Consider the following 27463-nt stretch of genomic DNA (forward strand, 5'->3'; position numbering starts at 1 on the left):
GAAAAACCATAGCCTTGACTAGACAGACCTTAGTCAGCAAAATAATGTTTCTGCTTTTGAATATGCTATCTAGGTTGGTCAGGATAGTTTTATAATTATTGACAATGAATGTGCTGATAAGCAACTGAGTTTGGAAAGTGTGGTCTTTTGTTTTCATTTAGTAAACATTTCCTGTGTTCTACTTTACTGCTAGGTACTCTGCTAACCAGTGGAAACTGCAATAAGGAATTATACTTGGTTGCTAGCCTCCTTATGTAGCCATATGATACACAATTCCCAGGGGAGGGGAGAAGGTAAGTAGTTTAGGAGAATGGAGAACAAAAGGAGATTTTGTTGGACCAGACAATGGAGTTACATATGATAATCCCATCTACTTTCCAGGGTACCTTGGAGAAACCCTCATAAAGGAGGAAATTGACTCTGGAATATTGAATGTCTAATCCAAGTTGACTCCATTAATTAAGGGCAGCACTCGAGTGTATACCTAGGGCTGTCTGGACCCTGGAGGCAAAGAACACCTAAGAGCCCTGTATTCCAATGGTTCTTGAGTACAGGCCGTTTGGCCTGTGTTTCGCATAATCCAGTTCCATTCTCTTAAGATCAGGTGGACTCCTTAAACTGAAAATATCGTTTATTGAGTGATCTGCTTCTCTGTGGCCCTCCTCTTAGCCCTCGAGGCTAAGAGGGCTCGACTGCTTAAGTTTTCACTAGCTGGCAGAGGCAGTTCGAGCAGAAAGTGGGGTGTGGATTTAGTCTTCTCCCTCCAAGCTTAGCATTATTCTATGCATATTAACAGCTTGCTGTTTGTTGTCCTGTGTGTGCCTAGTCTCTGAGTCGTGTCCGACTCTTTGCGACCAGGCTCCTCTGTCCATGGGGATTCTCCAGGCAAGAATACTGGAGTAGGTTACCATGCCCTCCTCCAGGGTATCTTCCCAGCCCAGGGAGAGAACCCTTGTCTCCCGCACTGCAGGTAGATTCTTTACCGCCTGAGCCACCAGGTAAGCCCTTACATTGCTGTAAACTGACGTTTACATGAATTCACCGAGGGCTGGACTTCAATTTCCTCACCTGAGGCTCATAGACAAGTCATCCATAACTTCTCTTTCAGGAAGAAGTAGCCAAACAGCCTGAAGACGGCATTATTCCAGTTCTTCACTGCTGTATCAGAAACAGTGTATGGTGCTTCAGAAATGTTGAACGGTTTCACTAGAAAGGACTTAAAAGCGTGCATTTGGGGAGAGAGAAGCGCCGCGTCTCTTGGATGCCCCAGTGTGCCCCTCCTGGAAGACGTGGCGAGGCAGGGGAGCCCTGCGGCCCCTGCTCCAACCAAGCGGGGCTGCAGCGCGCGCTGCGCGGAAAACTCCGGAGCAGCGGGCCAAGCCCCGGCGCACCCTTGCTTTCCTTCCCTGCGCCCCATCCCGGCTCGAGCGGCGAGGGGGCGGGAAAAAGGGCAGCGGGCGCCTTTAAATGCTAATGAAGTCGATGCCCCAACTCCGGAGCCAACCCTCCCAACCCTTTCCCCTCCCCGGGCCCGCGCGCCGCCTAGAAGAACTCGTGCGGGGCCATTTTTGGGGCAGTAAGACCGAGCGCGGAGCCCCGGAGCGAGCGCGCAGCCCAAGAGCGCGAGCCGCCTCCGCCGCGAGACACCCCCACCCAGCCCGGCCTCCGGGAGAGCGAGCCCCCGGCCGCCGCGCCCCCCAGCCGCGCCAACCGCCGACCAACCGCCACCGAGGTGCCCGAGGGACAGCGGAGGAGGCGGCATGAGCGAGGCGGGCGAGGCCACCAGCACCACCAGCACCGCCGCCGCCGCTCCCAGCAGCAGCGCCCCCATCACCACCGCCGCCGCCCTCCCGCAGGCTCCGGCGGAGGCGGCCCCCCAGGACCCTGCGCCCAAGAGCCCGGCGGGCGGCGGCGCTCCCCCGGCCCCGGCCCCGGCCGCCCTGGTCTCGGGCAACCCCGGTGGGGACGCGGCCCCGGGCACCGCGGCCCCCGCCTCTTCGGCCGCCGTGGGCAGCGAGGACGCGGAGAAGAAAGTTCTCGGTGAGTCAGGCGGGGAGGATCGGGGGGAGGGGGGGTGGCCGCTCCGGGCTGGGGCCCGGGCCGCCGAGCACGTGTGGGCAACTCCAGCCGCCTGTCTGGGCGGCATGGATCAGGGTCCCCGGGGACGTGGGGTTCCCCCCGACCCTGGGGCGGGCGGCCGCCCATCCCGCAGGCGCTGCCGGACCAAGGCGCGGCGCTCCCGGCCGCCCGAGCGCTCCTGGGTTCGCAAGTTGGGGGTCTTAACTGGGGGTACCCTAGGAGGGCGCTGTCGCGCAGTCCCGTGGCGACGCATCCCTAGGTGCGGAGGGGAAAGAAGCGGCAGTCGGGAAAGAGGATCCAGGGTGGGATGGAAGTGGATGTAGGGATGGGACAGGCACCCACGTGGCATGGGAACTTTGGAGTCCTCGCATACGATCTGGGCGAGGAGAGCATTTCCTTGGAGGGAAGAGGAAGGCGCTCGGAGCAGACAGGGCACGGGTGGGGGAGTTGGTGGTGGTGGAAAGTCTTCTTGCTGGGAAGGCTCAGGTGTCCGTCCCAGACGCCCTTCTCACGGGGGCGCGGGAACGAGGCCAGGCTTCTGTCGGCCACATGCTGGCCGAAGGGTGTTGCAATCCTTCTCCGGGGAAACTTGGGTCTCGGTCCCGCGTCCCCCTCCCTCGCCCTGCCCGCTGCTGCAAGAACCACTTGGTGTTTACCAATCACACTCGTCTTCCCGGATTGTGGGAAAGCGCTTGGTGCAGCAGCTGAAAAAACTTGGTCGGAAGTGAGGAGATGACGTTAGTTCGCAGCCTCGTTATCTTGGGGACTTGTAGCTTAGGAAGGGGAGTCGGAAGAGGAGATGTTCAGGTCCCGGGGGCAGAACGTTACAAAAGGATGTCTGTAGTTATTGTTGGTTTTGTCACGTATCTCAGCGTCCTCATTCAGTAACGTTAACGCCCTGTGTGAGGCCTAGGCAGTGGGTGGGGAATAAGGTCTCTAAAGGGTGTGTGCTGTGTATCTCATTCCCCCCCTTTTTTTTTTTTCTTAACCAGGGAAGGTTAAGAGATGGTGTAAGATGCTTCTGAGAAATTTTCAGTATTTTGCATGGGGCATGTTTGCTTTCTGTGAGCCTTGCCTGCCCAATTTTCTAGGAAGAAAATTTTATAAGCAGAAACTTGGAGGAATCATGTGAAGAAAGTTTAATAGGATCCCATTTTTTCTGCCTTGAGAGGCCTGTGTTCATTTTTTTTTTTTTTTTAGGGTTAGATTTTACTCAGTTACTGTCAAATGAGCTGCTAAATGTAACATGTGCCGGTTAAGAAACAAAATAGCCTTCATTTCTCTAGGCTAAAAGTTGCTCCAGTCTAGTTCAGGTTGTATTGTGATATTGTTTTCAACAAGTGTTTCTTGGAACACTTCCCATGCCAAATGTCAAGAGAGACAACCTTGGTTTATCCGAAGCAGTGTTAGGATATGTTCTTAATTTGATTTATTTTCATATAAAGGAAATTTCTGTTTTTCACTGGATCCCTGTATCTCTCTTGAATCTAAACTGAATTTTAAACTGCCATAGATATCTTTAAAGATGAAGGAACTAGATAAATTAATTTACTCAGCCACCAACTGCTCTGACAGTCCCAGCACATCCCTGGTGGTGAGGTTGTAGGTTTGGGGTCTTTTCGCTGTCATTCCCAAATCTCAGCAACAAGGACAGCCTTCTGCCTGACATTTCAACGCTGTCTCTGTCCAGTATGTTCTGCCATCTCCTGTCCTTAGCCAAGCAGACACATGGTGCCTACAATGTGCCAGGTGCAGTGCTGACTGAAATGGAATTCTGGTTTGGGATTCTCGCATTCTAGTTCTTAGAAGTGGTTCTAAACTTCAGCGTATAGCCGCAGGCCAGGGGAAGTAGTTGATATGACTGAAGGAAAACTTAATGAACCTCATGGAAGCTTGTTGGTTGTCCTCCTTTCCCCATCCAGCTCTGTGTATGCGAAGTGAGTTTATGGGCTTAAACCAAGAAGAATGGATGACTGTGTTTGGCCTTGTGAGGTCACTGGAAATTTTTGTGAAATTAGGAAATTTTTAAAAACTAAAGTGGGAATAAAAATAACCTTCCACCTGGATTGAAGTTATCCTTGAAAATCACTTTCATCTTTCTCTTTATTAGTGTTGCTTTTCTAATCACAATTATGCCTTTGACAGTGCCTGTAGACATTAACTATATGAAAATGAATCAAAAAGAGTTCCTACCTTTATATTTTCCTTATGTTTTTCTAGTTCATTAATTTTGGGGCAAATGAGACAAAAAGCATATCATCTGAAATAATGTGAGATATAAAAGCATATGATCGATCAAAACCAGTCTTCTGTGTACATTTAGATCTAAAATATATATATATATATTTGCCTCTTTGCCCTGTTGCTCTAATTAAAATGCCCTAAAACCGAACGAATTAATAGTTTAGTCTCTTTATTGGAGAGAGATCTTCCTTAGTTGGCATAAGAATTGCAGATTGCTCAGTAAATGGTGTGCCAAATGACTTTGAAGGCAAAAGAGTTTTTTGTGTTTTCTTTTTACAAATAGAGCTAAATAAACTACTTCCCCAAGTATATTCATGTAGCAAAACTCAGAACTAACCCTGCCCACAGCGAAGTAAGCTCTAATTACTGTTTTCTTCTTGAATTTAAAAGCTGAATCTTTATTATTTTTCCTTGGAAATTAAAAATATTGTTTGTGGTTAATTGTTACTTTTATTCTCTCCTAAGCTTTATTCTTTTTTAAAGATACTCTATTGCCACATTTCTTGTCTCACTGAGTTTTGATAATTGTTTTATGCTTTTCCTGAATTTAGACCTGGGCATTTCATAGAGGTACTGGATTTGGTATTTACAGTTGATTCAGAGGAGTCATCCAAAATCATAAATGGCTAAAATAAACATAAATCTGTGAAGTACAGGTTCCATGACCATACTATTGGTTTAGATTTCTTCTCTTGAGTTCTGTTAAGATCTTACATTGTACAGAAATGGTCCTGTCACAGGGGCGAGTAGAGTCAGCAATCACATTGCGAGGGTTATAAGAAAATGCTGATAAGAATTTGGTTTATAGGAGAAACCAAAATCAGTTTGGTTTGATTCCCACCAAATGAAGAGAGCAGGATAAACGATGAAACAGAATCCCAAACTCATCGCAGGTTTGAAAAGGCCTGTTGCGTCATGTCTCGGGGCGGTAAGAACAGAACTGGCCTGAGCCCGCCTCACTTCTATTATTACTCTGGACTCCTCTGATGGGCCCCCATCTGGCATCAAGACAAGTTTCTTCAGGTCTCTGTAGATCAGCTATTAACAAGGAGCTACTTTTTCACTATGTGGAGTTTGCCGACTGTTTCAGAGTGTGAAAGTGATGTCAGGTCTCAGGGCTCACCTTGCTCATGTGTCTGTAGTCACTTTCATCGAGAGCTGCTTTCAGCACTTGGAACATTTTTCTGCTGTAAAACTTTACAGAGCATGTTTTCATTTTTCCCCTTAAACATTGTTTCCCAATTTTAATCACTGCAGAATCATATAGACTTATGACAACACCTTATCTCAGAACTTCACTGAAACATTTCCCAAGGAAGAAAAGTTCAGTCTTCTGAAGAGTAGTTCCCTGTGACAACCTGTGACAACTTCACTTCCTCCATTTTCTTCTCTCGATAAACTCTAAAGTTAAGCTTTTAATGGTTTCCTCAGGTATATTTAGGCTTTAAATAATGCTATCAAGACCTTTGTGGTATGAGCTTTATCTCTTTGTAGGTCAGATACTAATTTATCTGCTTAATCCTATTTTAGCCACCAAAGTCCTTGGCACTGTCAAATGGTTCAACGTCAGAAATGGATATGGATTTATAAATCGGTATGTGTGTGTATCTCTGCGTGTTTTATTTAAATATGTCCTCATGCTGTGGCACCTGCTGTTGGTGTCTTTTCCCATACTTTATTAATGGTTTGTGTAAGTTTTCAGATTTCCGAGCTGTGTAAATACTCTCATTTCTAAGCTGCTGATCATTTACCATTAATTGCAATGCATTTCTAAAACACAGATAAATAACTTATTTTATATAATCTAGTCATTAAAAGAAAAAACAGTGGCAGTGGGGACAATAGAGAAAGGGGAAGGGCCTTAAGATAATTGAGTGGGTATCCACAATTTCACAGATGGAGCAGTGGAATCCTAGACTGGTTAAGCAACTTTCCTCAGGTCACACAACTAGTGAGTAATTGAGCTGGATCTGTAACCCAGGTCTGGTCCAAGTCCTGTGTAGAAACCACAGTGTTTTCTTTAAACCATGGTAACTTCTAAGCATATAGCAATGAGAACACAGCTGCAAGCGGTGAGGGTGTTCTGATGTTTTTATATGATACCATCATTTTCTCTAGCCCTCCTAGCTAGGACCCCGCCTTCTTAAAAAAAAGAAAAATTCCTCTAATTTCTTCCTTGTATGTTTTGGTGGGCAGTGGGGGTGTGGTGGGGGTTTAGGGTAGGGTGGTGGTGGAGGGGGGGTTGTTTTAGGTTTCAGTGTAAGGGGAGCCTAGTTCACAGCTGTGCCCTGTCCTTTTAACTGTCTTGCTTTGCTTTTGCTGGGAGGGAAACCTCGGGCTCTGGTTACATACCATGTGATTTAGAGAGAGATGAGAGGAAACGGGTGTTTCGGTAGGTTGACTCTGTGTGCATGAAGCTAGGCACCATTGTCATATGGAAGAGTAAGGTGGGTCCCTTTTGGGTTTAGAAGTTTTTAAGGAGGACTGACTTGAGGCATCTGAGTTTAGAGGACAGACAGACATCTATGTTGTGTTTTGAAGTCCTAGGCTGTAAACTATTGTACGTTTTCCCACTTACCTAGTTCTTTTAACTGTGAGCTTTTTGTCTTCCAACAGAAATGACACCAAAGAAGATGTATTTGTACATCAGGTAAGAGGGACGATAACTGTGATGTTTGCTCTCTGAGGAGAGGGGTGTCTGTAATCTGCTATTATTATCCCTTTCCCAAAGTGAAGCCCTGCACATTGCTGTTCTGCTTGAAACTCCTCCTGGGGTTTTATTTTGGCAAGAGGGCCCAGTTCCACATTTTAAGATTAGCACTTAAGCTCTTCTCGTCCATCACATTAACTGTTTTCAGACAGTTTTATTTTTTGAGCTTAATGAAGTAATAATCAGACCACATGCTAATTTTTAGAGCCTTAGAGTCTTCAGCTAAAGCACTTCTATTTCCATCTTAGCAGCCTGTGCACCTGACTGTGTTTCCTCCTTGTGTTTGGCTGGGCCTCACCTTACCTTCGCCTGGGTGGGTACTGGTTAAATCCTCCATCAGAGCAACTTGAACTTGGGTAAATAGCACAGCGAAGCAGATGGCTGGAGTGTGTGTATCCAAAACATGGGGGCTTTCCAGGAGGCTCAGGGGTAAAGAATCCACCTGCCAATGCAAGAGACTCGGGTTCAATCCCTGGGTGGGGAGGATCCCTTGGAGAAAGAAATGGCAACCCACTTCAGTATTCTTGCCTGGGAAATCCCGTGAGCAGAGGAGCCTGGTGGGCTACGGTCCGTGGGATACAGAAGAGTTGGACACGACTTAGCGACTGAGCACAAGCAAGATCCAAGACATAAGGAGACTCCAGCTCCCAGGCTAGTCCCCTCCTCTGTCCTGCTTAGCACATGTCCAGGTCAAATAGGCCTGTAGTCCCCTGTATTCAAAGGAGATGTAGAAAAAGTGTAAAATACAGAAAACACGGACTTCTCTGTACAGGAAGCTCAGTCTTTTTCTACATTATTGACCTAAGATGTTATTCTGTATCCTGGACTTTCTTGGCAAAAGAGATTAAAAGCATGACATGCACTTAGTTTTCTTTTTGTGTGGTTAATTTTCAGTGAATTGTCTCACATATGTGTGGTTCTTAGTGGATAACAACAGAGAAGTACAGAGACAGGTACCAATACCAGCACATTCACCTCCAGGGCTCTGTCAAGCGTCTGGTTTTCTGTTTCCTGCTGTTTAGGATCCTCTGCACCATGGGGTAGAGTTTGGTGACTGGAGAGAGTGCTATGTCAGAAGAAGTGATCCCGTTGTGGTTTCTATCAGTTGTATTCCAGTTGTGCCGGGGTAACTGGAGTGGATTACTTTGTTCAGACACAATGACTTTTAAAGTCAGAACAGACCTAAAGGGAGTGTTGCTTATAACACCTAGGGAGTAATAGAGATTTTTGGGCTAAGAATTCTGCCTTCTGGTGACTGATGGCGTAAAGGGACCTCACAAGGTTCTGTGCCAGTGGCCAGCCTCACTGGCCTGTGAGTGTGTGAACTGATTCCAGCCCCCCGTGAGGCTGGGCGGTGAGTCACCTCGGTGTGCTGAGGCTTGCCCAGTTTAACAGGAAAAAGAGAACGAGCCGGTAGGGAGGGGCTGTTTTTGGACTGGCTGAATGTTCAGGCGGCCTGTGTGTATATCCTGTCCTGAACTGCCTTTTTCCTCTGTGGGTGAGGTCTCTGCCCTACTGGCTCATTCTTTTTTTTTTTTTTCCCTCCCTCCTACTCAGAGTAAGGGAAGGGCTAGATTACACATGCCTAATCGCTTTATAAAATAAGGCTGACCTAGTTCCACAGAAACCCAGAGCCCCTTTAACTGTTTAGAGATACCAGCTGACAAAATGGAATTCATTACAGGAATTATTTTCTTCCCTCCATTGATTGAAAAAGAGAAGCCTGTTTATAAGCAGGTATTTAGGTGCCTATGTTCACTGCAGGATACCATCATTAACCTTTCAATGTTATTTATCAGAAAGTGCACAGGGATGAGCTGACATGTGAATGATGTGATGAGAAAAATTTCAGTAAATATCACACAGTTATAGTACAGGGGTATACACTTCCCCTACTCACCCGCCTCCTTCCCCTAGGCTGTATTTTTATAAACTCAAATAAATCACTTATCAGCCTCCAGTTGGTTTCCTCATCTGTAAAATGGGAGAGGAGAAGGTTGTCAGCAGTGTTTTGTTCTTGAGGTATTTTCAGATATTGTCAGAAATATTTATCCCCCCTTGGATTTTTAAAATTTCTTTTGAGGTTAGCGGTTTCTCTTGTTCACTGAAATCTCTATCCCCATATTTCTGTGTTTATGTGCATGTGTAAGATTTTATGGAGGTGTCCCCCGTCCCGCAGCCCCCACAATGATGGAAAATAGAGTCTGACCCAAGACACTTCATCGTGTGAGGAAACGCATCTATCCAGTAACACAATTAGTTCATCAGTATAACTGCACTTTCTGTTTAACCCACCTACCAAGATGAATTTTGAAGGATAACATGAAATCAAGAAAATAATGTGGAACATAGTTGTATAGTGTTTTTTTGTTTTGTTGTTCTTGTTTTAGAGATTCAGGTTAGTTGGGAGAATAGCATAGAATAGAATAGTGGTAAAGAACCCGCCTGCCCATGCAGGAGACACAGGTTCCATCCCTGGGTCAGGAAGGTGCCTAGAGGAGGAAATCACTACCCACTCCAGTATTCTTTCCTGGGAAACACCATGGATAGAGGAGCGTTGTGCACTGCAGTTCATGAGATCGCAAAGAGTCGGACATGACTTAGCGACTAAACAACAACGTTAGATTAACGATTTCTTCAGTGGAGCCAGTAAACTTGAAAGGGGTGAACTCTGTGGCCAACTGTGACCTATACTTCATTCAGAATGTTTTTTTTAATCTTGACAGACTGCCATCAAGAAAAATAACCCACGGAAATACCTGCGCAGTGTAGGAGATGGAGAAACCGTAGAGTTTGATGTGGTTGAAGGAGAGAAGGTGAGAGGAGATTGTGGTTGGGTATCCAGGGTGCTGGCAATATTTTCTCGCATAGTAAATGGTCTCTCAGTCCTTTATGAGTTAACAGTACTTTGGATTTTTACTATGACAGAAAGAAGCAATTCTTTAAGTAAAAGTGTTTCTGATTATTGACTATCATATGCATTGTTTGATGCAGTATAGAAGGATATTTTAATTTCCATTTTAATAAATGATGAACCCTATTTAAATCATGGAAGGAAAAGCTAATTTCTGAAGATTTAAAATGACAAATCTTATTTTGGTACCAAATGTGTTTTCAAGTGAAATTTAAAATTAAAACAGGGCTTTCCTGGTGGCTTGGTGCTAAAGAATCCACCTGCCAGTGCAGGAAACATGGGTTCGATCTCTGATCTGGGAAGATCCCATATGCTGCAGAGAAACTGGACCTGTGCACCACAGCTATTGAGCCTGTACTCTAGAGCCCTGGAGCTGAAACTGCTGAAGCTGCACACCCTCCTAGAGCGCATACCCTACAGCAAGAGAAGCCACAGCAACAAGAAGCCCATGTACAACTAGAGCTTAGTCGCTGCTTGCTGCAACTAGAGAAAGCTCACGCACAGTGATGAAGATCCAAGGCAGCCAGAAATAAATACATAAATAAAATTTTTAAAATTAAGGTAGTTTTTTAGTATTAAAAATTGATAAAAGCTATTTTGGGGTGAAAGATACCTTTTTGTTTTAAGAATAAAATCAAATATAATCATTATGTTTTCTCTTTGGCTTGGATTTTGAAAAGCCAGAGGCATCTTGACAGACTGTATAACCGCTATCTTCAGATGAAGACTAACCCAGGAAGCTAAAAGGATCATTTTGATGTGCATCAACAGGTTTTTAATGCTGTGATATGTTTAATTCTAATATTAGTAATGTCTTTTATGCTTTTTTAATTGTAAGCTGACTAGTTCACTTCCAGATGATTGATCTGATATACATACCATTCATTCTGTAGTTCCTGTTCTTAGCAACTCTCAAACTGTTTCCTGTTTTAAAAGAGAAACACTTTATTTCATCTCATATAAAAATTTAAGTGACCTTTACCAATGTGATCCCAGAGTATCTTGCAGATCTTCCAGAGTTCCAAGTTATCTACGAGCAAATGCAGACCTGTAATGGTCCCTAATGTCCCATCCAACTATCAAAATTTTATCTAGCCAGGTTAATTTTACCTCTGTGTATTTTCAGCATGTGAGGTTATACAAATGGACATAGAGTGGGGTTTCACTGTTTTGAATCTCCTTTTCCCGAACTTTTTATATTTTTGAAGCATTACTTTATCCGCTTGTCCGTAGAGAATCTGAAGGCTATGTCTGTTTTGACAATAAGATCTGAAGAGGGACTACTTTTGTGGACACTGTATGAAAGCAGGAGCTGAGTCAGCAGCCCTTCATTCCTGCCATTGCCACTGGGAGGAATTTCTCTCTCACTAGCTCAGTGCTGGACAGACCACGTGAGCCCATGAGTGGATTCTCTTGGTACCTCACAGAGTAACAGGTTTCCGTATTTTCTAGGAAGAGAACATTATCTCAGTTATTTCCAGTGAAGAATATTCTTCCTGGTCTAGCATTCCTTTGCTCCAGTTGCTTTATATTTGCCAGTTTTGCATTTCTTAAAGAAATATATATACATATTGCTCTTGAATCAAGAGAGCAGAGGTTGTGGAAGCACGCAAGCTGTATAGACATCCATTATTTTTTTAACTTTTTACTTTATATTGCAGCATAGTTGATAAACAGTGTTGTGTCAGGCGTCATGCTGTATACATTTAAATCAGGACATCAAGCATCTTGCTCACCTTATTAAAACGAGGGTGTGTTTTTGAGGTCACCTGTAGGAACTTCTAGTACCTCCTGCCAGTCTTAAACCCTCTGGCTGTCTAAGGCGGTGCTTTCGGTCGTGTGGCTTCTTTCTGACTCGAAGGCCGTCTTTGCTTTCTTCCTTTCTCAGGGTGCAGAAGCAGCCAACGTGACCGGCCCGGATGGCGTTCCAGTGGAAGGGAGCCGATATGCTGCTGACCGGCGCCGCTACAGACGCGGCTACTATGGCCGGCGCCGTGGACCGCCCCGCAATGTACGTTGTCTCCTTCATCATCAGTGACCCAAGAAATGTGCACATCTAAAATTAAGTGTGTATGTTTGAAGCACATAAAAGCTGTATCTTCTGCTGGAAACACAGTGATTTTTTTGGATGGGAAATTTTTCATGTTCAGAATTCATCCCCACTGGGCTTATGCGACATTTTTGCCATTCAGCAGTTTTATCCGTTTGTTTGCATTTGGCTGCAAGTAACAGCCATTTAATTATCATGTAACAAGAAGGCTTAACTTGGGCCATGCCAAGGTTGTCAAAAAGGTTTTTTCTTCTTTTGGCTCCTTTATCGGCCAGAACCGAACCATGTGACATCCACTGGGTGGGGTAGGGAGAAGGGGCCTGGGATTTCTGTGATTGGCTTACATCTGGTGTTCATCCCTTGGCGCTGACCCTGTTTATTTCTAAAGTCAGCCTTTCCTTGGCAAGGAATAGTGAGGAACAGCTCTGGAGTAAGTGATGGACAGTGCTGGCCACAGAAATATTAAGTGATTTGCCTCAATTATGTAACTTTTATTTAGGATAGCATTTCCCATTATTTCAAAGTTAAGCAACAATTAAGTCTGAATTTTTAGTCCTGTAGATTGGTACCAATCTAAGTGAAAGGGTTTACAACCAAGTCTGGCTGCAGGAGGCTCAGTTTAAAGTATTCTTGAGGCATCCAACTTGTGGTCATGAGGACCCTCTTAGATGTGAGTCATTTTTTAATGTTTCTAGAATTAGTACCCGGGATTGGTACTCTGGAATAAAACTCAAGATGCTTTGTGAACACAGGATTGTGGCTATGTGCGTCATCCAGGGAAAACTTTTGAAAAAAGTCTCACCAGAATGAAGTATTTGCAGACTGAGAATGGTTTATATTTCTACACTTTGATAGAATAGTATGTTTCTGCTTACCTAAATGTTTCCTCTCTTCATTGTGTCATCTTAAATATGCAGCCCAAATTGGTTTTTATCAGATTCCATGTGGTATCTTGTTTTTCTTCCTGTATTTCTCTTACCCATGTTTTGCTTATCCTGTTTAATTTTTAATAATAAACTGTGTCAGAAACAGTAGGAATAGGCTACCATAGCATCTACTACGTCATGTTAACTCTTTCAGGTTCACCAGATTCACGGAACACTAGTTGTAATTGTTTTGATTTCTAGGTTACCTCAGAAGTACAAGTGGTAAAAAGCCTTTAGTGAAAAATTTTCCTTCAAAGACGTTTCTCCTCAGCTCGAAATTCTGAAGTCATGTGTGTGACGTTTAGAAACAAAATTATCAAAATTCTGAAAATCAACATAAATGAAGGTTTTCTGTTGTGATGTCTTCTAGGTCCTGACAGCTTCCTGAGTGTGTTTGGCAATGGTGGTGCCATTGTTGTTATTTTGTAAAACTAATCTTAATGAAAGATTTGGCTATAGAAAACTCAGATACAGAGAAACCTAAAGAGAAAATTTATAGTTTATTTAGTCACACTATTTGGCAGAACATTTTCTATGCTAATATGCCTTTAAATCATTGGAGACTGTATCTGATATAGATTTTATAAAGTATAGAGTTACTTGGATTTTCTGAAATTAGACTAGTTGAGGCTATGCTTGAAGCTTTTCCTCTTTGAGAATTTTGTTGCTCATGTGGGCTTGGTTTTCTGGAGAGTTCTAAATCTTAAATACTCTCACCCCCAACATCAGTCATTTAATTTTCTTCATTCTAAGTTTGTTCATTTTTTAAAAGCTATAGTTACTTTACTTAAGACTACCTTTGGCATTGCAATTCCCCTTTAAAGTAAGATTTGAAATAATTCTTTAAGGGATGTTTAGCTGTTTGCTTATATTTTTTGATATAAAATGTTAGTATGTGAAATGGTAGTTTAAATACAGGGAAAAGATAAAATGAATCAATAATTCCTTGTGTTAATAAAGTTTGTTATATTCAGAAACTGTATTTATTACTTGCTACTATGTATTAAAGTGCAATTAAAACTTTATTCCTAAACAAATAAAGAGAGGTATGCCATAAGTCAGTGGTTCTCAAACCTTCTGGTTTTTGGACCCATTTATATGCTTAATTATGGGATGCCAGAGTTTTTATGTATATTTATATCTATTAATACTTACTGTATTGGAAAGTAAAGCAGAATTTAAAAGATTTGATTTATTTTAAAATAAGCTATTACTTGAAATACAAATAACTTTTTTTTAATGAAAGCTAATTTTTAATTGAATGAGAAGAGTGGTGTTGCTTTAGGTTTTTGCCAATCACTGATGTTGGTTTAATAAAAGACAGCTGGTTTCTTACAGCTCCTTCTGCCTTGGTGCTGTGAGGGACCATGTGTCACTGTAGCTTCTGGGAGATCCAACCCCCCTCCTGCCCCCAACTCAGGAGAGAATGAGATGGGAAAAGACAGCATCCTGCCAGCCTTATGAGAATAGTTTGACCTTGATGACCCCCTAAGAAGGATTTCAGAGACCCTCATCCACACTTTGAGAACCCAACCACTCCAGGAAGCAAACCACTTAGGACCAACCACAAAATATACAAAACATATTTTTCTTTACTTTGCCCCAGTAGATGACCAATGTTGGGGAGACACATTTGGTGGAGCCAAATATTCTAAACTGTGTAAATGTTTTTTGGGTGGTTAGTCAACTGATACTGACTAATTCTAACTAGATGCGAACTAAATTCTTTAGCGATTAATTGCACTTGCTTTTCTGCTTCTTGGTATTTTATCTGCATAGATCTGCTTTAATGTTAATGTAGCTTATCTCAGGTCATCACCTGATGATCCGGGGTAAATGCATTTTTGTCGATATACTAGAAGGGATCGTTCCTTCGGGGGAGAATTTTTTGTTTGTTTGTTTGTTTCGTTGATACTCAGCCTAAATGGTATTCTTTGCTTCTTTCCCTGCCGACACCTCTCTGAACCTCTGTTTCTTTGCTTCGCTAGTACGCTGGGGAGGAGGAGGAGGAAGGGAGCGGCAGCAGTGAAGGACTGGAGGCCCCCGCCGCTGCCGGGCAGTTCTCTGGGGCCCGGAGTCAGCCGCGCCGCCCCCAGTACCGCCCCCAGTACCGGCGGCGCTTCCCGCCTTACCACGTGGGACAGACCTTTGACCGCCGCTCCCGGGTCTTCCCCCATCCCAGCAGAATGCAGGTAAACCAGCACCTGGGACTTCTCTCCGGCAGTCCTCACCCCTCCGTCCTTCCTCTGCCTACTCTTCCTCCTCCTCTTCCAATACCAGCGGCCGGAAATCAAACCTTGCTTTTGGCTTCTCGATGCTGACGCTACTTAACCCAAGCAGACTAGTCTGCTCTTTGAGACTGGTCCTTCTAGTCTCATTTCTAAAGGCACGACCACATGAGCCTTGAGCCTTGCCTATACCCAGGGACCCTGGTGGACAAGGTACAGTCTCAAGTTTATAGAAAAAATGAAAGACATAAAGTAGGGACAGGTGAGGGTGTCTAAGGAGCTGAACTCTGAAGTCAGTCAGGCCTGAGTTTGAGTCTTATCTCTGCTACTTACTGTGAGCTTATGAGATTAACTTGTCCATCCCTTAAATTCGGACAATTGCCTCCACCTTGGGGCTGTGATGATAAAGTCCAAGATAGACTGTAGTGTGTGACAACTCAGGGTGGAGGGTGTCTATAAAGTCCTTAATTTAGATGAGATAATGTTGATGATTAAGAAAACCTCTTATGAAAGTGGAGATGATTGTCTTTTTTTTCATTTTTAATGCAAAATACTGATACAACTATTGTGAACTTGACTTGTAGTTAATAAGCCTTTCACCAACTTTGCAGTTCCCAGGAAACTTGGAAATCTTGGGAGAGGACCTCATTTTTGGTACCTCTAGCTTACACCTTCTTCCTCTTAGTGTCCTTGGTTTTTGTTTGTCCACTGAGTGTTTTGACTGAACATTGTGTCCAGTCTGTTCTTTGCTGCCCTTTTCCTATCTATCATGCATGACTGTGTTCTTCCTACATTGCTTCTTGTTTTTTTCTCCCCTTCTACTCTTTAACAGCTGTCCCTGACAAATGTGCTAAAAATAGCAAGTAGCCTTACGTATATGGAGAGATTGGGTACATGAGGCATAGTAGGTTTCTTTAGGGCAGCAGCCTGGGCCTCTAGGAAATGAGGACAGGAAGAGTCAGGGAGACTATGACACACATTTATTTTTAGGGAGTCAGTAGTGCCTTCCTAAAATAATCCTCCTTCATGTTTAGCATATACATATGTAGCATATTTTTTTGAGTATATGATGAGTATCTTCAATATTGGTTGAAAGAAAAGTATACTTCACCTTAGGAATAGGAGGTTCAGAGCAAAGGGATTCTGCGTGCCATGCAGAAAAGCAGGTTGAAAACTAATTTTGAAAATGTGTGCATATTCGGGCAACTGCATTTTAGTTGTCTCCGAAGGACAGATGCTGAAGCTGAAACTCCAATACTTTGGCCACCTGGTGCAAAGAGTTGACTCATTGGAAAAGACTCTGATGCTAGGAGGGATTGGGGGCAGGAAGAGAAGGGGACGACAGAGGATGAGATGGCTGGATGGCATCACTGACTTGATGGACATGAGTTTGGGTGAACTCCTGGAGTTAGTGATGGACAGGGAGGCCTGGCATGCTGCAAATTCATGGGGTTGCAAGGAGTCGGACACGACTGAGCGACTGAACTGAACTGAACTGTGTACCGAGGATGTCATAAAGCGTGATATAGCTGTGTCCAAATGACTTCCCTTTTTCAAAGATAATAATTCTCGATATTTGGCAAATAAGTCATGGCGGTTACTGAGCTGATATCAACTGTTTGTCATCTCCAAGAAGAGAATTATATGACAGAGGAAAAGGAGCAGCATTGTTTGGCCTCCACTAAGAGACAGATGTTTGAAATCAGTTCTTAGTTTTCCCTACAGCTTTATGGAATTGGCAGCTGTGTCTATATTTTTGTTGTTGTTATTACAAGTGAAGGGATTTGAGTAGTTTAAGAAATCAGCAACTTTTACCTAAGGTTGCATGGTAGTAGACGTTGGTTTAAACTGGGTCTGTCCAGTCTCCTCCTGTTCTGTCATTCTAGTACGTATTCATCCTTTATATATGTTCCTTTCTGTTTCTGTGTGTGTGTGTTTGAATCGAAGTTCCTGAAGAAGTAGTAGCTTTGCTTGTTCAGAGAAGTAAGGGAGACTCATGTGGTTGAGATGTTATGGGTGAATAGAGGGGTAAGAGGTTAGATTTAGGTGGCATCAAGGCATATTAGGCATGCCTACTGTAGACCATAATAAGAATTGTTGACCTATCCTCAGTGTGATGAAAAGCTAGTTGAGGGATCTAAACAGGGGAGGAAACATATTTGAGAAATCACCGGACAGTTTAAGGAGGCTGGACCACAGAAGGCAGCAGCAGAATTAGGGAGACCAGCTCCGTCATTTGCCCTATGGAGGGGCAGTCAGGGCAGGAATTAAGAGTGCTATCAGTGGAGGTGTGAGGAGTGGCCACATTTAGGAAGCGACAGCATCTGATGATGGAGTGAACGTGTGGTGTTAGGAATAAACGATACCTTGGGAAGGAAGACCAGGTTTGGGCAGAGACACAGAAGGCATTTGGAGATCTTCTGGACACATTAAATATCACCTCCAAGGGGAGAGAAGTCAACTTGGCAGAAAAATAAAAGAGGCAAGAGGTAGAGAGTGGCTTGAGTTAAGAAGGTGTGATTTTAGCAGAGGTGGGAGACAGTCTTTGAGGGTGTTTCAAAAGTGACCTAAAAGAGGCAAGGGAACAAGGCGTTCACACACCAGGAAAGGCATGAAGGGTGGAGGGAATGGCAAGTACGATACAAAGGCCAAAGGGAGCCTGGAGGGTAGGTGTAGGTAGGTGTAGGTAGGTGTAGGTAGGTGTAGGTGGTAGGTGTAGGTAGGTGTAGGTAGGTAGGTAGTAGTAGTAGTAGTAGGTAGTAGTAGTAGTAGTAGGTAGTAGTAGTAGGTAGTAGGTGTAGGTAGGTGTAGGTGTAGGTAGGTGTAGGTAGGTAGGTGTAGGTAGGTAGGTAGCCGTGGCTGGTGGAGGATGTGGGGTCAGGGCAAGGTTTTTGTTTGATTTGATTATGTTTTTACATTGAATTCTCTCCTGGCCTCCCTTCCTTCACCAACAACCTAAAGTCATTTGGTGGGCAGATCAAATATGCCATACATATACACACATCACACACATGTAACTTACAGTGTATGTATGTGTAGGTAGGTGTAGGACTGTAGGTGCACCTGTGGGGACATCAAAACATAGGTAAAGGCCTGGGCCAGGGAGAGAGGGACAGATACAACGAGGATAGGTAGAAAACTGAGCCAAGGACTGAGTTTCGGATTAAGCAGTTAAGGTTAGGGAGACAAGGAGTCTGGTAGAGGACAATGGGAAGGAGCAGATGGGGAGAGAACGTCCTGGAAGGAAGTGCTGTGTTAAGTGCTATTGAGGAAGGGAGGAAGGGAGACTGAGGCTAGGTTAGTAGGTTTGGTAACTTGGAGGTTAGTGGTATGTGAGGACAAAAGTCTCTGAATTCAAGAAAGAGCAAAGTGGAGGTATTATAGTCCCCTTTGAGGAGGTGTCTGTGCTGGCAGAGGGGGTCTTCTGCCTCTGTATGTATGTATGTTGTAGAGGAGCTCAGAGAAATGGGGCCGTGGCTGGTGGAGGATGTGGGGTCAGGGCAAGGTTTTTGTTTGATTTGATTATGTTTTTACATTGAATTCTCTCCTGGCCTCCCTTCCTTCACCAACAACCTAAAGTCATTTGGTGGGCAGATCAAATATGCCATACATATACACACATCACACACATGTAACTTACAGTGTATGTATGTGTGGTATGTATTTGTGTTTGTGTATTATTTCTGCCTACTGAAATGGCCTCAGATCAGTGACACCTTAATAGCACTGAGCATGCCTGGCCCCCAATTTTTCATTTGTGATATTACCATTTTCCAATAAAAAATAGAAGCCCTTTTGGAGAACCGGCCAATTTCAGAGCCAGGCCAGAGAAAGTACAATATGAGCCTAGAACATCTTGTTGTGCCAGAAAACAAGGAAGTGCTCAAAGAATGCTGGAGTCACATCCAGAGGACACAAGCCAGCTGGACAGGGCTCCATCTCATTGGCCAGTAATGATAGTAACAGATTACAGCTCATTGAATAAAGTAGAAAACCAGGAGTTTTCTATATAAGATATTAACAAATATAAAAGTTTACAGATGTAAACAAATATATTGAATTTGATGAAGAATGAAACATTTACTGGCTTTTGAAAGTACTTTTGTCACAAAATCCTCATACATTGCAAAGGGGAAAAGCGTAAACTTCCCCCGGGGTTCTTCTCAGAGTGAACACTGTCAGTAACAGTAGGAATTAAGTAGGAATTGACACCATACGCCGGCCAACAGGATGCAGTGAGAAAAATCCAGAGCACTGTTGTGGCTTCTCTTCCAAGGATGTGTAATTCAATCATGTGGAGACCCTAAACAACCCCGAATGAGGAGTATTTTGCAAAATAACTGCCTTGTAACATTTGAAAGTATCAAGATCATGAAAGGCAAGTAAAGACTGGAGAACTGTTCCAGTTACAGAGACAACTAAATTCAAGGCATGGCTCTAAGTGAGTCTTTTTATTGTAAATGACATTATTGGGACAACTGAGGAAATCAAATGGAGTCTGAGGTTTCAAGTCTATACTCTCAACCGCCCTGTTACTTTGTGATAATTTAAAGAACACAGTTGGAAAAGGTGGATGTTATTTCAGCATGTTTATATGCCTGGATGGAGCTGATGGAGGAGAGGAGGATTGAGAGTTCAAGTGCCCTCATAGGCCAGAGAGAAGGGTTGGCTTTGTCTGTGGGCATGGACCACTTAATCAGTTGAATGAGAGAAGAAAAAGCACATGTAGGTGTAGGCTGGTAGATTTGATGGCGAAAGAATATAGAGATTCCTCTTTGATTGGTTCTCTTTTCTTAGTGAAATATGGAGAAGGAAGGGATATTACCTTTGAGTGGGTAAAAGCAGATTGAGATGTGTCTGTATTATGAAGAAATTCAGAGATTTTGGATGGGTTGGTTGGTTAGTTTTTTGTTCTTTCTTCCTCTGGAAGTTCTGTAATAATTCCCCCAGCTTCAAATAAATTTTTCAAGGAAGTATTTTTTATTATTTATTGTTATACTTCAATTAAATATGCAAACAGATAAAAGGAAAAAAAATTAAAAAAAAAAAAGGAATCAGAGGTAAAGGTGTGGTTAAAAGGTGTGGGGTGACCTTTGGATGCAGAAACCATTACTGTATCAAAGGGGTACCCCGTTGGTAGAATGAGTGGGTCTGAGTTTGAAATTCTCAGACCCACTGAGGATTCTCATTGCTCTAACGTAGTATATCATTCCATTTCCTTTTGCAATAAAGGTTTCCTTTCAGGAGACAAATGGGACCTTTTAACATGTTTAATGTTGTAAAATAAATTTAGTTGCACTGGGATCAGGAAAAGACCGTCTAGTGGGACTGAGTCTGTCTTTCTTTCCTATCATTCACGCCCATTTAATCAGTACATGGTTCACTGATAGGAGATTCCCCAGCTTTGTAAATGAAGCCTTTTATTTTTTTCCTTTAAAAGTTTTTTTCAATGCAACTGTGTGCTGTGTCTCTCATATCCTGCGTTCTGACACTCACTTCAGCTCTCCTTGCCTCCCTCCAGGCCGGTGAGATTGGTGAGATGAAGGATGGGGTCCCAGAAGGAGCGCAACTTCAGGGACCAGTCCATCAGAATCCAACTTACCGCGCAAGGTACCGGAGGTAGGTGATGTCGCCTGCTGACTAATGACCAACTGAAGAACTTGCCAGTGACAGTAAGGCGGTTGGGGTTGTTGCAGGTCTGTTTGTTTTGGATTTATTATGTAATGAGGAGATGTGACTGCTTTGACCATATGTCCAAGGTTTGGTGGGGCTCTGCAGTACATATATTTTTAGATGGCTATGTGTCATTTCCCCTGTTCCGTAACAACTAAAATTTCTAGTTATCCCTCTACCAAAGCATGCTTTGTTTCTGATAACTTTCACATGATGTAAATTCATACTTAATTTTTATTTTATTATATTTAATGAGATGAGAGCAACAGAAATTAACTGATATGTTATTCAGTGGTAGCTCTACAAATGAAGGAAGAATTGGCTGCCAGCACGCATTTGTGATACAGTAAGTCCCCTACATGCCAGTGAGTTCTGTTCCAAGAGCATGCTTGTAAGTCCAGCATGCTTCGTTCATAAGTCGTAAAAAGTTAGCCTAGGTACCCACCTAACACAATCAGCTAGACAGTACTGTTCTATAATAGGTTTATAATAGTTTTCATGCAAATAACGTGTACATAAAAAACAAGTAATTTATTTACAGGGCAGCAGTGGAGAAACAGACATAGAGAATAGACTTATGGACATGGGAAGAGAGGAGGAGAGGGTGAGATGGATGAAAAGAGTGACATGGAAACTTACATTACCACATGTAAAACAGATAGCCAATGGGAATTTGCTGTATGGCTCAGGAAACTCAAACAGGGGTTCTGTATCAACCTAGAGGGTTGGGATGGGGAGGGAGATGAGAGGGAGGTTCAAAAAAGAAGGGATATATGTATACCTATGGCTGATGCATGTTGAGGTTTGACAGAAAACAACAAAATTCTGTAAAGCAATTATCCTTCAATAAAAAATTTTTAAAAAATTAAAAAAACACTTTTAATCTTATATTACAGTACCTTGAAAGTACAGTAGTCCAGTCAGTACAACAGCTGGCACACACGGGCTGGCAAGAAGTGACCAGTGACCAGGCAAGAAGAGTTACTGACTGGAGGAGGGAGAGGAGGTGGGATTTGGTGGAACTGAAGGACCATCAGCAACAGGAGATGGGGGGCAAGCACATTCGAGTCTTTGAAAGTTTGCAGCTCATAGGGGATTTGCCAGACTGAATGTTCTGATAATGAAGCGGTCTAATGCAGGGGTTGAATCAACTAACTGCAGATCCAGGTGTCTGTGTTTAAATTCCCACCCTACGACTAGCAGCTCATCTGTAGCTGTATGTGTCTCCTTCTCATAAGTTTCAGGACTCCTCTTAGACGGAGTCACCAGGTTTATAAAATGGACAATAAGGAATATTCCACAGTTGTCAGTAAGGTTAGATGTACTCTAAGGCATTTAAGATAATCAGAATGTTGCCTGATAGATAGTAAGCCCTTGATAAATTGATTATTACTACTACCGAGGATTTTAAGAGTAGTGAAAGGAGTGTTGTTTTATTTCTGCTTTATCCCTTGTGAAAACTGAACTGGCTAGACTCCCCAAGATTCATTATAAGCTTTTTATATTGTAGGCTCCCTGTTCCTTTGCCCTGTCCTTGAAGAGCTTCATTCATGAATGATGTCCATACCCCCTTGAAGTTTGGCAGAATGGGATTATTGACGGGAGAGTAAGGACATTACTGGAGCTCTCCTGATTGGCAGCATTCTACATTCTTTTTTCTCACAGGATTCCTTGTAATTTTAGATGCTGTCATTCTAATGATTCACTACTAATGACTTTGGAAATAAAAGAAGCTTCGTAAAAATGTCTTAAGGAAAACAGGAAAAAGATCCTGTGGGTCCCAGTTTTGTCAGTCTCTCGCTGTGTGTGACCTTGGGAAGGTTGTATTCAACCTTTTTGACCTATAAAAGCAGCAATTCAATGTGATTCAACCAAATACTCACCTTTAAGCCTCTTGGTTTTCTCACTCTAAATCTTAAACTCACAGAATTAGCCTTGAAATTAAATGAGATAATTAACATGCAAGCATAGAGCACAGGCCTCAGCACACAATGACTAATGTTAGTTTTCTTGCTGTGTCGAATCCCCTTAGCCTCCACGTCTTCAAGGCAGGCTGCCCACAGAGGGCAGATACCAGGCACTTCTCTTAATTTTTGCACCCACAGTGCCTGGTAGGACCAGAACCTATGTTCTATAGGTGTTTGTTCGCTGCAAATAGTGTTCAAATGAAGGAGGAAAATGATTGAATTTTTTAAATCTCATCATCCTTTTGTTCCATTTGCCACATTCAGTTCAGTTCAGTCGCTCAGTCGTGTCCTACTCTTTGCGACCCCATGCATCGCAGCACGCCAGGCCTCCCTGTCCATCACCAACTCATGTTGGTGATGAGTTTACTCAAACTCATGTCCATCGAGTTGGTGATGCCATCCAGCCATCTCATCCTCTGTCATCCCCTTCTCCTCCTGCCCTCAATCCCTCCCAGCATCAGGGTTTTTTCCAGTGAGTCAGTTCTTCGCATGAAGTGGCCAAAGTACTGGAGTTTGAGCTTCAGCATCAGTCCTTCTAATAAACACTCACGACTTATCTCCTTCAGAATGGACTGGTTGGATCTCCTTGCAGTCCAAGGGACTCTCAAGAGTCTTCTCCAGCACTGCAGTTCAAAAGCATCAATTCTCTGGTGCTCAGCTTTCTTCACAGTCCAACTCTCACATCCATACATGACCACTGGAAAAACCATAGCCTTGACCAGATGGACCTTTGTTGGCAAAGTAATGTCTCTGCTTTTTAATATGCTGTCTAGGTTGGTCATAACTTTCCTTCCAAGGAGTAAGCGTCTTTTAATTTCATGGCTACAGTCACCATCTGCAGTGATTTTGAAGCCCCCCAAAAATAAAGTCTGACACTGTTTCCACTGTTTCCCCATCTATTTGCCATGAAGTGATGGGACCAGATGCCATGATCTTAGTTTTCTGAATGTTGAGCTTTAAGCCAACTTTTTCACTCTAGCCTTGCATAATTCTAGGAGTAAGTCTTGATCCCTTGACGTTTTAAACCTTTAAAGACAAAACCTGCTGTTCTCGAAGGCCCTTTCCAATTGCACATGTTCTCTTTTCTCTGCTCCAGGGGCCCTCCTCGCCCACGACCTGCCCCAGCTGTCGGAGAGGCTGAAGATAAGGAGAATCAACAAGCGGCCAGTGGTCCAAACCAGCCACCTGCTCGCCGTGGATACCAGCGCCCCTACAACTATCGGCGTCGCCCCCGTCCCCCTAACGCTCCTTCACAGGATGGCAAAGAGGTGAGGCCAGCTAGTCAGAGGGCACGCTACCAGACTACCCTGGACCATGTCAGCCTTTAGTATTCCCTCCTAAGAGTGGTTTCATAGTCTGGAAACTGAGGCCAAAAAATATGTATCATATATGTATCTTTATGTATAATAACATTTTCATAAAGGTATGTAATGCCTTGCCCATATCGTAAACCAGATATTTGCATTCAACCAATTAACACTCTAGTCAGAACAGTTCAGTTCAGTTCAGTCGCTCAGTCGTGTCCGACTCTTTGCGACCCCATGAATCGCAGCACGCCAGGCCTCCCTGTCCATCACCAACTCCCAGAGTTCACTCAGACTCACGTCCATCGAGTCAGTGATGCCATCCAGCCATCTCATCCTCTGTTGTCTCCTTCTCCTCCTGCCCCCAATCCCTCCCAGCATCAGAGTCTTTCCCAATGAGTCAACTCTTTGCATGAGGTGGCCAAAGTACTGGAGTTTCAGCTTTAGTATCATTCCTTCCAAAGAAATCCCAGGGCTGATCTCCTTCAGAATGGACTGGTTAAAGCTCTCCAAACAAAGGACAGCGTTTATAGAGAGGAACCTGCCTCTCAGCATGTGTTGAAAGTAACTGTGTATTTTTTATGACTCTCAGCTGTGAAGAGTGATGGTATTTAGTTGCCGTTTGGAAGCCATTCTTCGGTGATTCTAACTTTGACTCCAACTTTAAGAGTAGTTAAGAATTTGCACAGTGATTTACCTCTGCAGGCAGGAAGATCCCTACTTGTGAGACCTTTCAGTCTTGAACTCTCCACTGCTGTGGACATTGGTTCATTTCCGGTTTGTGGTTTTATTGTGTGTTTCAGACCAAGGCAGGTGAAGCACCATCTGAGAACCCCGCTCCAGCTCCTGAGCAGAGCAGTGCAGAGTAACAGCCGGCTCCCCAGGCACCTTCACCATCTGCAGGTAGGCGGCGCATGCGGAACTGACGTTCTCTTTAAACAGCGCTGATTTCTCAGCGGTAGCACAGAGCAGTCTAACCCTGCAGTTCATCTGGGCCAGCCTCTTACCTGCATCAGGATTCTGAGAAAGAGATGTTTCGGTGGTGAAATATCTCTGAAGCTGATCTTATTTTGCTTGGTTTTGGAGACATAAATGTGCAGACAGAGTTAATGAGTGTCAAAGTCATTTTTCTAGATAAACAGTTGTCAACTATTAACACCGTGGAAAGATTTTTTGAAAGTTTTACTTTTGTGACCCCTAGTGGCCAGTTTGATAATTTTAAAGTGCCTGCGTGCTTGCTCTGTGGCTTCAGACTCTTTGGACTAGCCTGCCAGGCTCCTCTATCCATGCAGTTTCCCAGGCAAGAAACTGGAGTGGGTTGCCATTTTGTTCTCCAGGGGATCTTCCCAACCCTGGGATCAAACCTGCATCTCCTGCTTGACAGGCGAATTCTTTACCACTGAGCCACCAGGAAGCCCAATGCGCCTGACAAGGCTTCATTTTAATAACAGAAGACTGATCTGTGGAACAAACAGGAATTATTTTTTCCTTCCCATTTCCCTTTGATAGCCAGCATTATTTATGTGTAGTGCTTGAGAGCGCTTGGGTTTATATGTCCAGTGCAGGATCTGCTCCTCATTCGCTTGAATGCTCTTGAGCAGTTTATTTATCCTCTGCTACAGTTCTGTCTGCTGCGGGTAAAATAGGGATATTGACTGGTCTGGGTATTACAAAGACAGACATAGTGATATCACACGTATGAACTACCGAAGCAGGGTGTGACGAAGAATAACCTCTCCATAAAGTTAGCTTGTTTTTCTTCATTATTACTTCCTGCTTTTTTTCTGTCTTCTTGCTAAAAATCTTGGAAATTGTATTTGTATAGGTAGAAATATACTGGAAAGACTGATTGAGCTAGTCTTAAAAGACTATATAAGCCATAGTTGGTTTCATTCTGGGTTTTTCATCTAATAAATCCTGAGAATTTGATTTTTTAGTATTTCTTGGTTGTTGCCCTTTTCATGAAATAAATAGGGAAGTAGCTTTTAGTTAAAAGGGTTTTAAGCTTATAGTAGTAGTGTTATTTTTTCAAAAAATTAATATTTCATAAAATTTTAAGATCATTTAAAGTTTCTACATTTTAAATACCATCTGCTTTTATATGCAGAGGTTTGGATTTAAATTAGCTTTTCACAAGATAGACAAGTGCTATGCTGAAAATATTCTGTTTTACCTCTGGGTAACATGAGCAATTTATCATAGAAATAAATTCCATATTCAGAGTTGCTTGAAATAATTGACAGGATTATATATTAATCATTTGGCCATAACCATTTAGTAACATTATTTCTAGGTATTGTTCCAAAGGAAATAATCCAAAATATAGGGGGAAAATTTCTATTATAATCTAGTATTGGAGAAGTGGTTAAATATTGAGATATACCTATGTTAGGAGATACTGTGTAACCACTAAACTGATTATGAAGAATTATCAATGTTATAGTATCATTATTTGAAAAGGCTCCATGATGATAATTTTATTTTTTATAATTTTACAGAATTTTTACCATTATGCACTGTGTTCTTATTTATAAAAATGTTTTATTAGAAAGTTTCCATTAAATTCATGTTTCAGTTTACAAATCTCTAAAAGGTACACATGGAAGATTTTGTTTTGAGCTTTTGAGTTCAAATTATTTTTTGAACTGCATAAAAAACAGGTAATTTTTGCCTTTTTATTCTTTAACCCTTGGTCATCTTGTCACCCTTTAATAAGTCTGATGTGAATATTTTCCAGGTGACTTAATTAATGACCATTCAAAAAATAAAGCAAAAAGCAGACCACGACCTTACGAACACCAAAGAAACGTCCAAGCAATAAAGTGGAAGATTAATAACCAAGATGTGGACATTAGAATGTTGACTACACTTCTTTACAAAACAGACAACTACACGAGGAAAACATCAGCCATTTTTTCCAGCAGCTGAGATCCTGGGAATGCCTGCATATTACAAGAGAGTGACCTCCCCAGTTTCAGCAGCCACTAGGTTTATATTTTTTTCTCCTGGTTTTTACTGTTTTGGTAATACGAATTGAAAGAAGAATTATTAATACCGCATGGGGAGACCCCTCCCAACCAAAGAAATCTGAAATATATAGTAAATGCTTTTTTTTTTTTTCCTTTTCTGTTCATTTTGGATGCTGGTGCTAAACTTCCAAGTGTCATGATTTAAAAAAGAAATTTTATTCCCTTCTTATTTATTTCTAGGATAAGGGGAGGGTAACATTTTGCTTTCTTATGTAACTCTCTTGGAAAATGTGCAGTACAAAGTTCCGCAAAAATAAAATTTTTACCCTTGAAAGGAAAGATGTATAACTGGAGAATGTTTTTCTGAGCACATGTTTTTGTCTTTTTTCCTTACTTCAT

At 42.9% G+C, this 27463-nt stretch overlaps 1 protein-coding gene across 2 annotated transcripts; it reads left to right on the plus strand.

The window, feature by feature from the left end:
• Positions 1-1283: 1283 nt before the first annotated feature.
• YBX3 (Y-box binding protein 3) lies at positions 1284-27403 on the plus strand. Of its 2 annotated transcripts, XM_069585675.1 has the most exons (10): positions 1325-2040; positions 5854-5917; positions 6940-6973; positions 9760-9849; positions 11836-11958; positions 14912-15115; positions 20673-20770; positions 23888-24059; positions 24899-24998; positions 26833-27403. In XM_069585675.1, exons 1-9 carry the CDS (start codon positions 1761-1763, stop codon positions 24962-24964), a joined length of 1131 nt encoding a protein of 376 aa, XP_069441776.1. In that variant the 5' UTR covers positions 1325-1760; the 3' UTR covers positions 24965-24998; positions 26833-27403. The 2 variants fall into 2 exon arrangements, with proteins under 2 accessions (XP_069441777.1, XP_069441776.1); XM_069585676.1 differs by lacking the exon at positions 14912-15115 and having other exon boundaries at positions 1284-2040.
• Positions 27404-27463: the final 60 nt, after the last annotated feature.

Source organism: Ovis canadensis, chromosome 3, assembly GCF_042477335.2.
Source record: "Ovis canadensis isolate MfBH-ARS-UI-01 breed Bighorn chromosome 3, ARS-UI_OviCan_v2, whole genome shotgun sequence".
Lineage (NCBI taxonomy): Eukaryota > Metazoa > Chordata > Mammalia > Artiodactyla > Bovidae > Ovis > Ovis canadensis.

Coding starts and splice junctions, on each gene's coding strand:
- YBX3 (XM_069585675.1), top strand. CDS start 1,761: ATGAGCGAGGCGGGCGAGGCCACCAGCACCACCAGCACCGCCGCCGCC. Junction 9,850..11,835: donor ATGTGGTTGAAGGAGAGAAG/GTGAGAGGAGAT, acceptor TTCCTTTCTCAG/GGTGCAGAAGCAGCCAACGT. Junction 11,959..14,911: donor GCCGTGGACCGCCCCGCAAT/GTACGTTGTCTC, acceptor TTGCTTCGCTAG/TACGCTGGGGAGGAGGAGGA.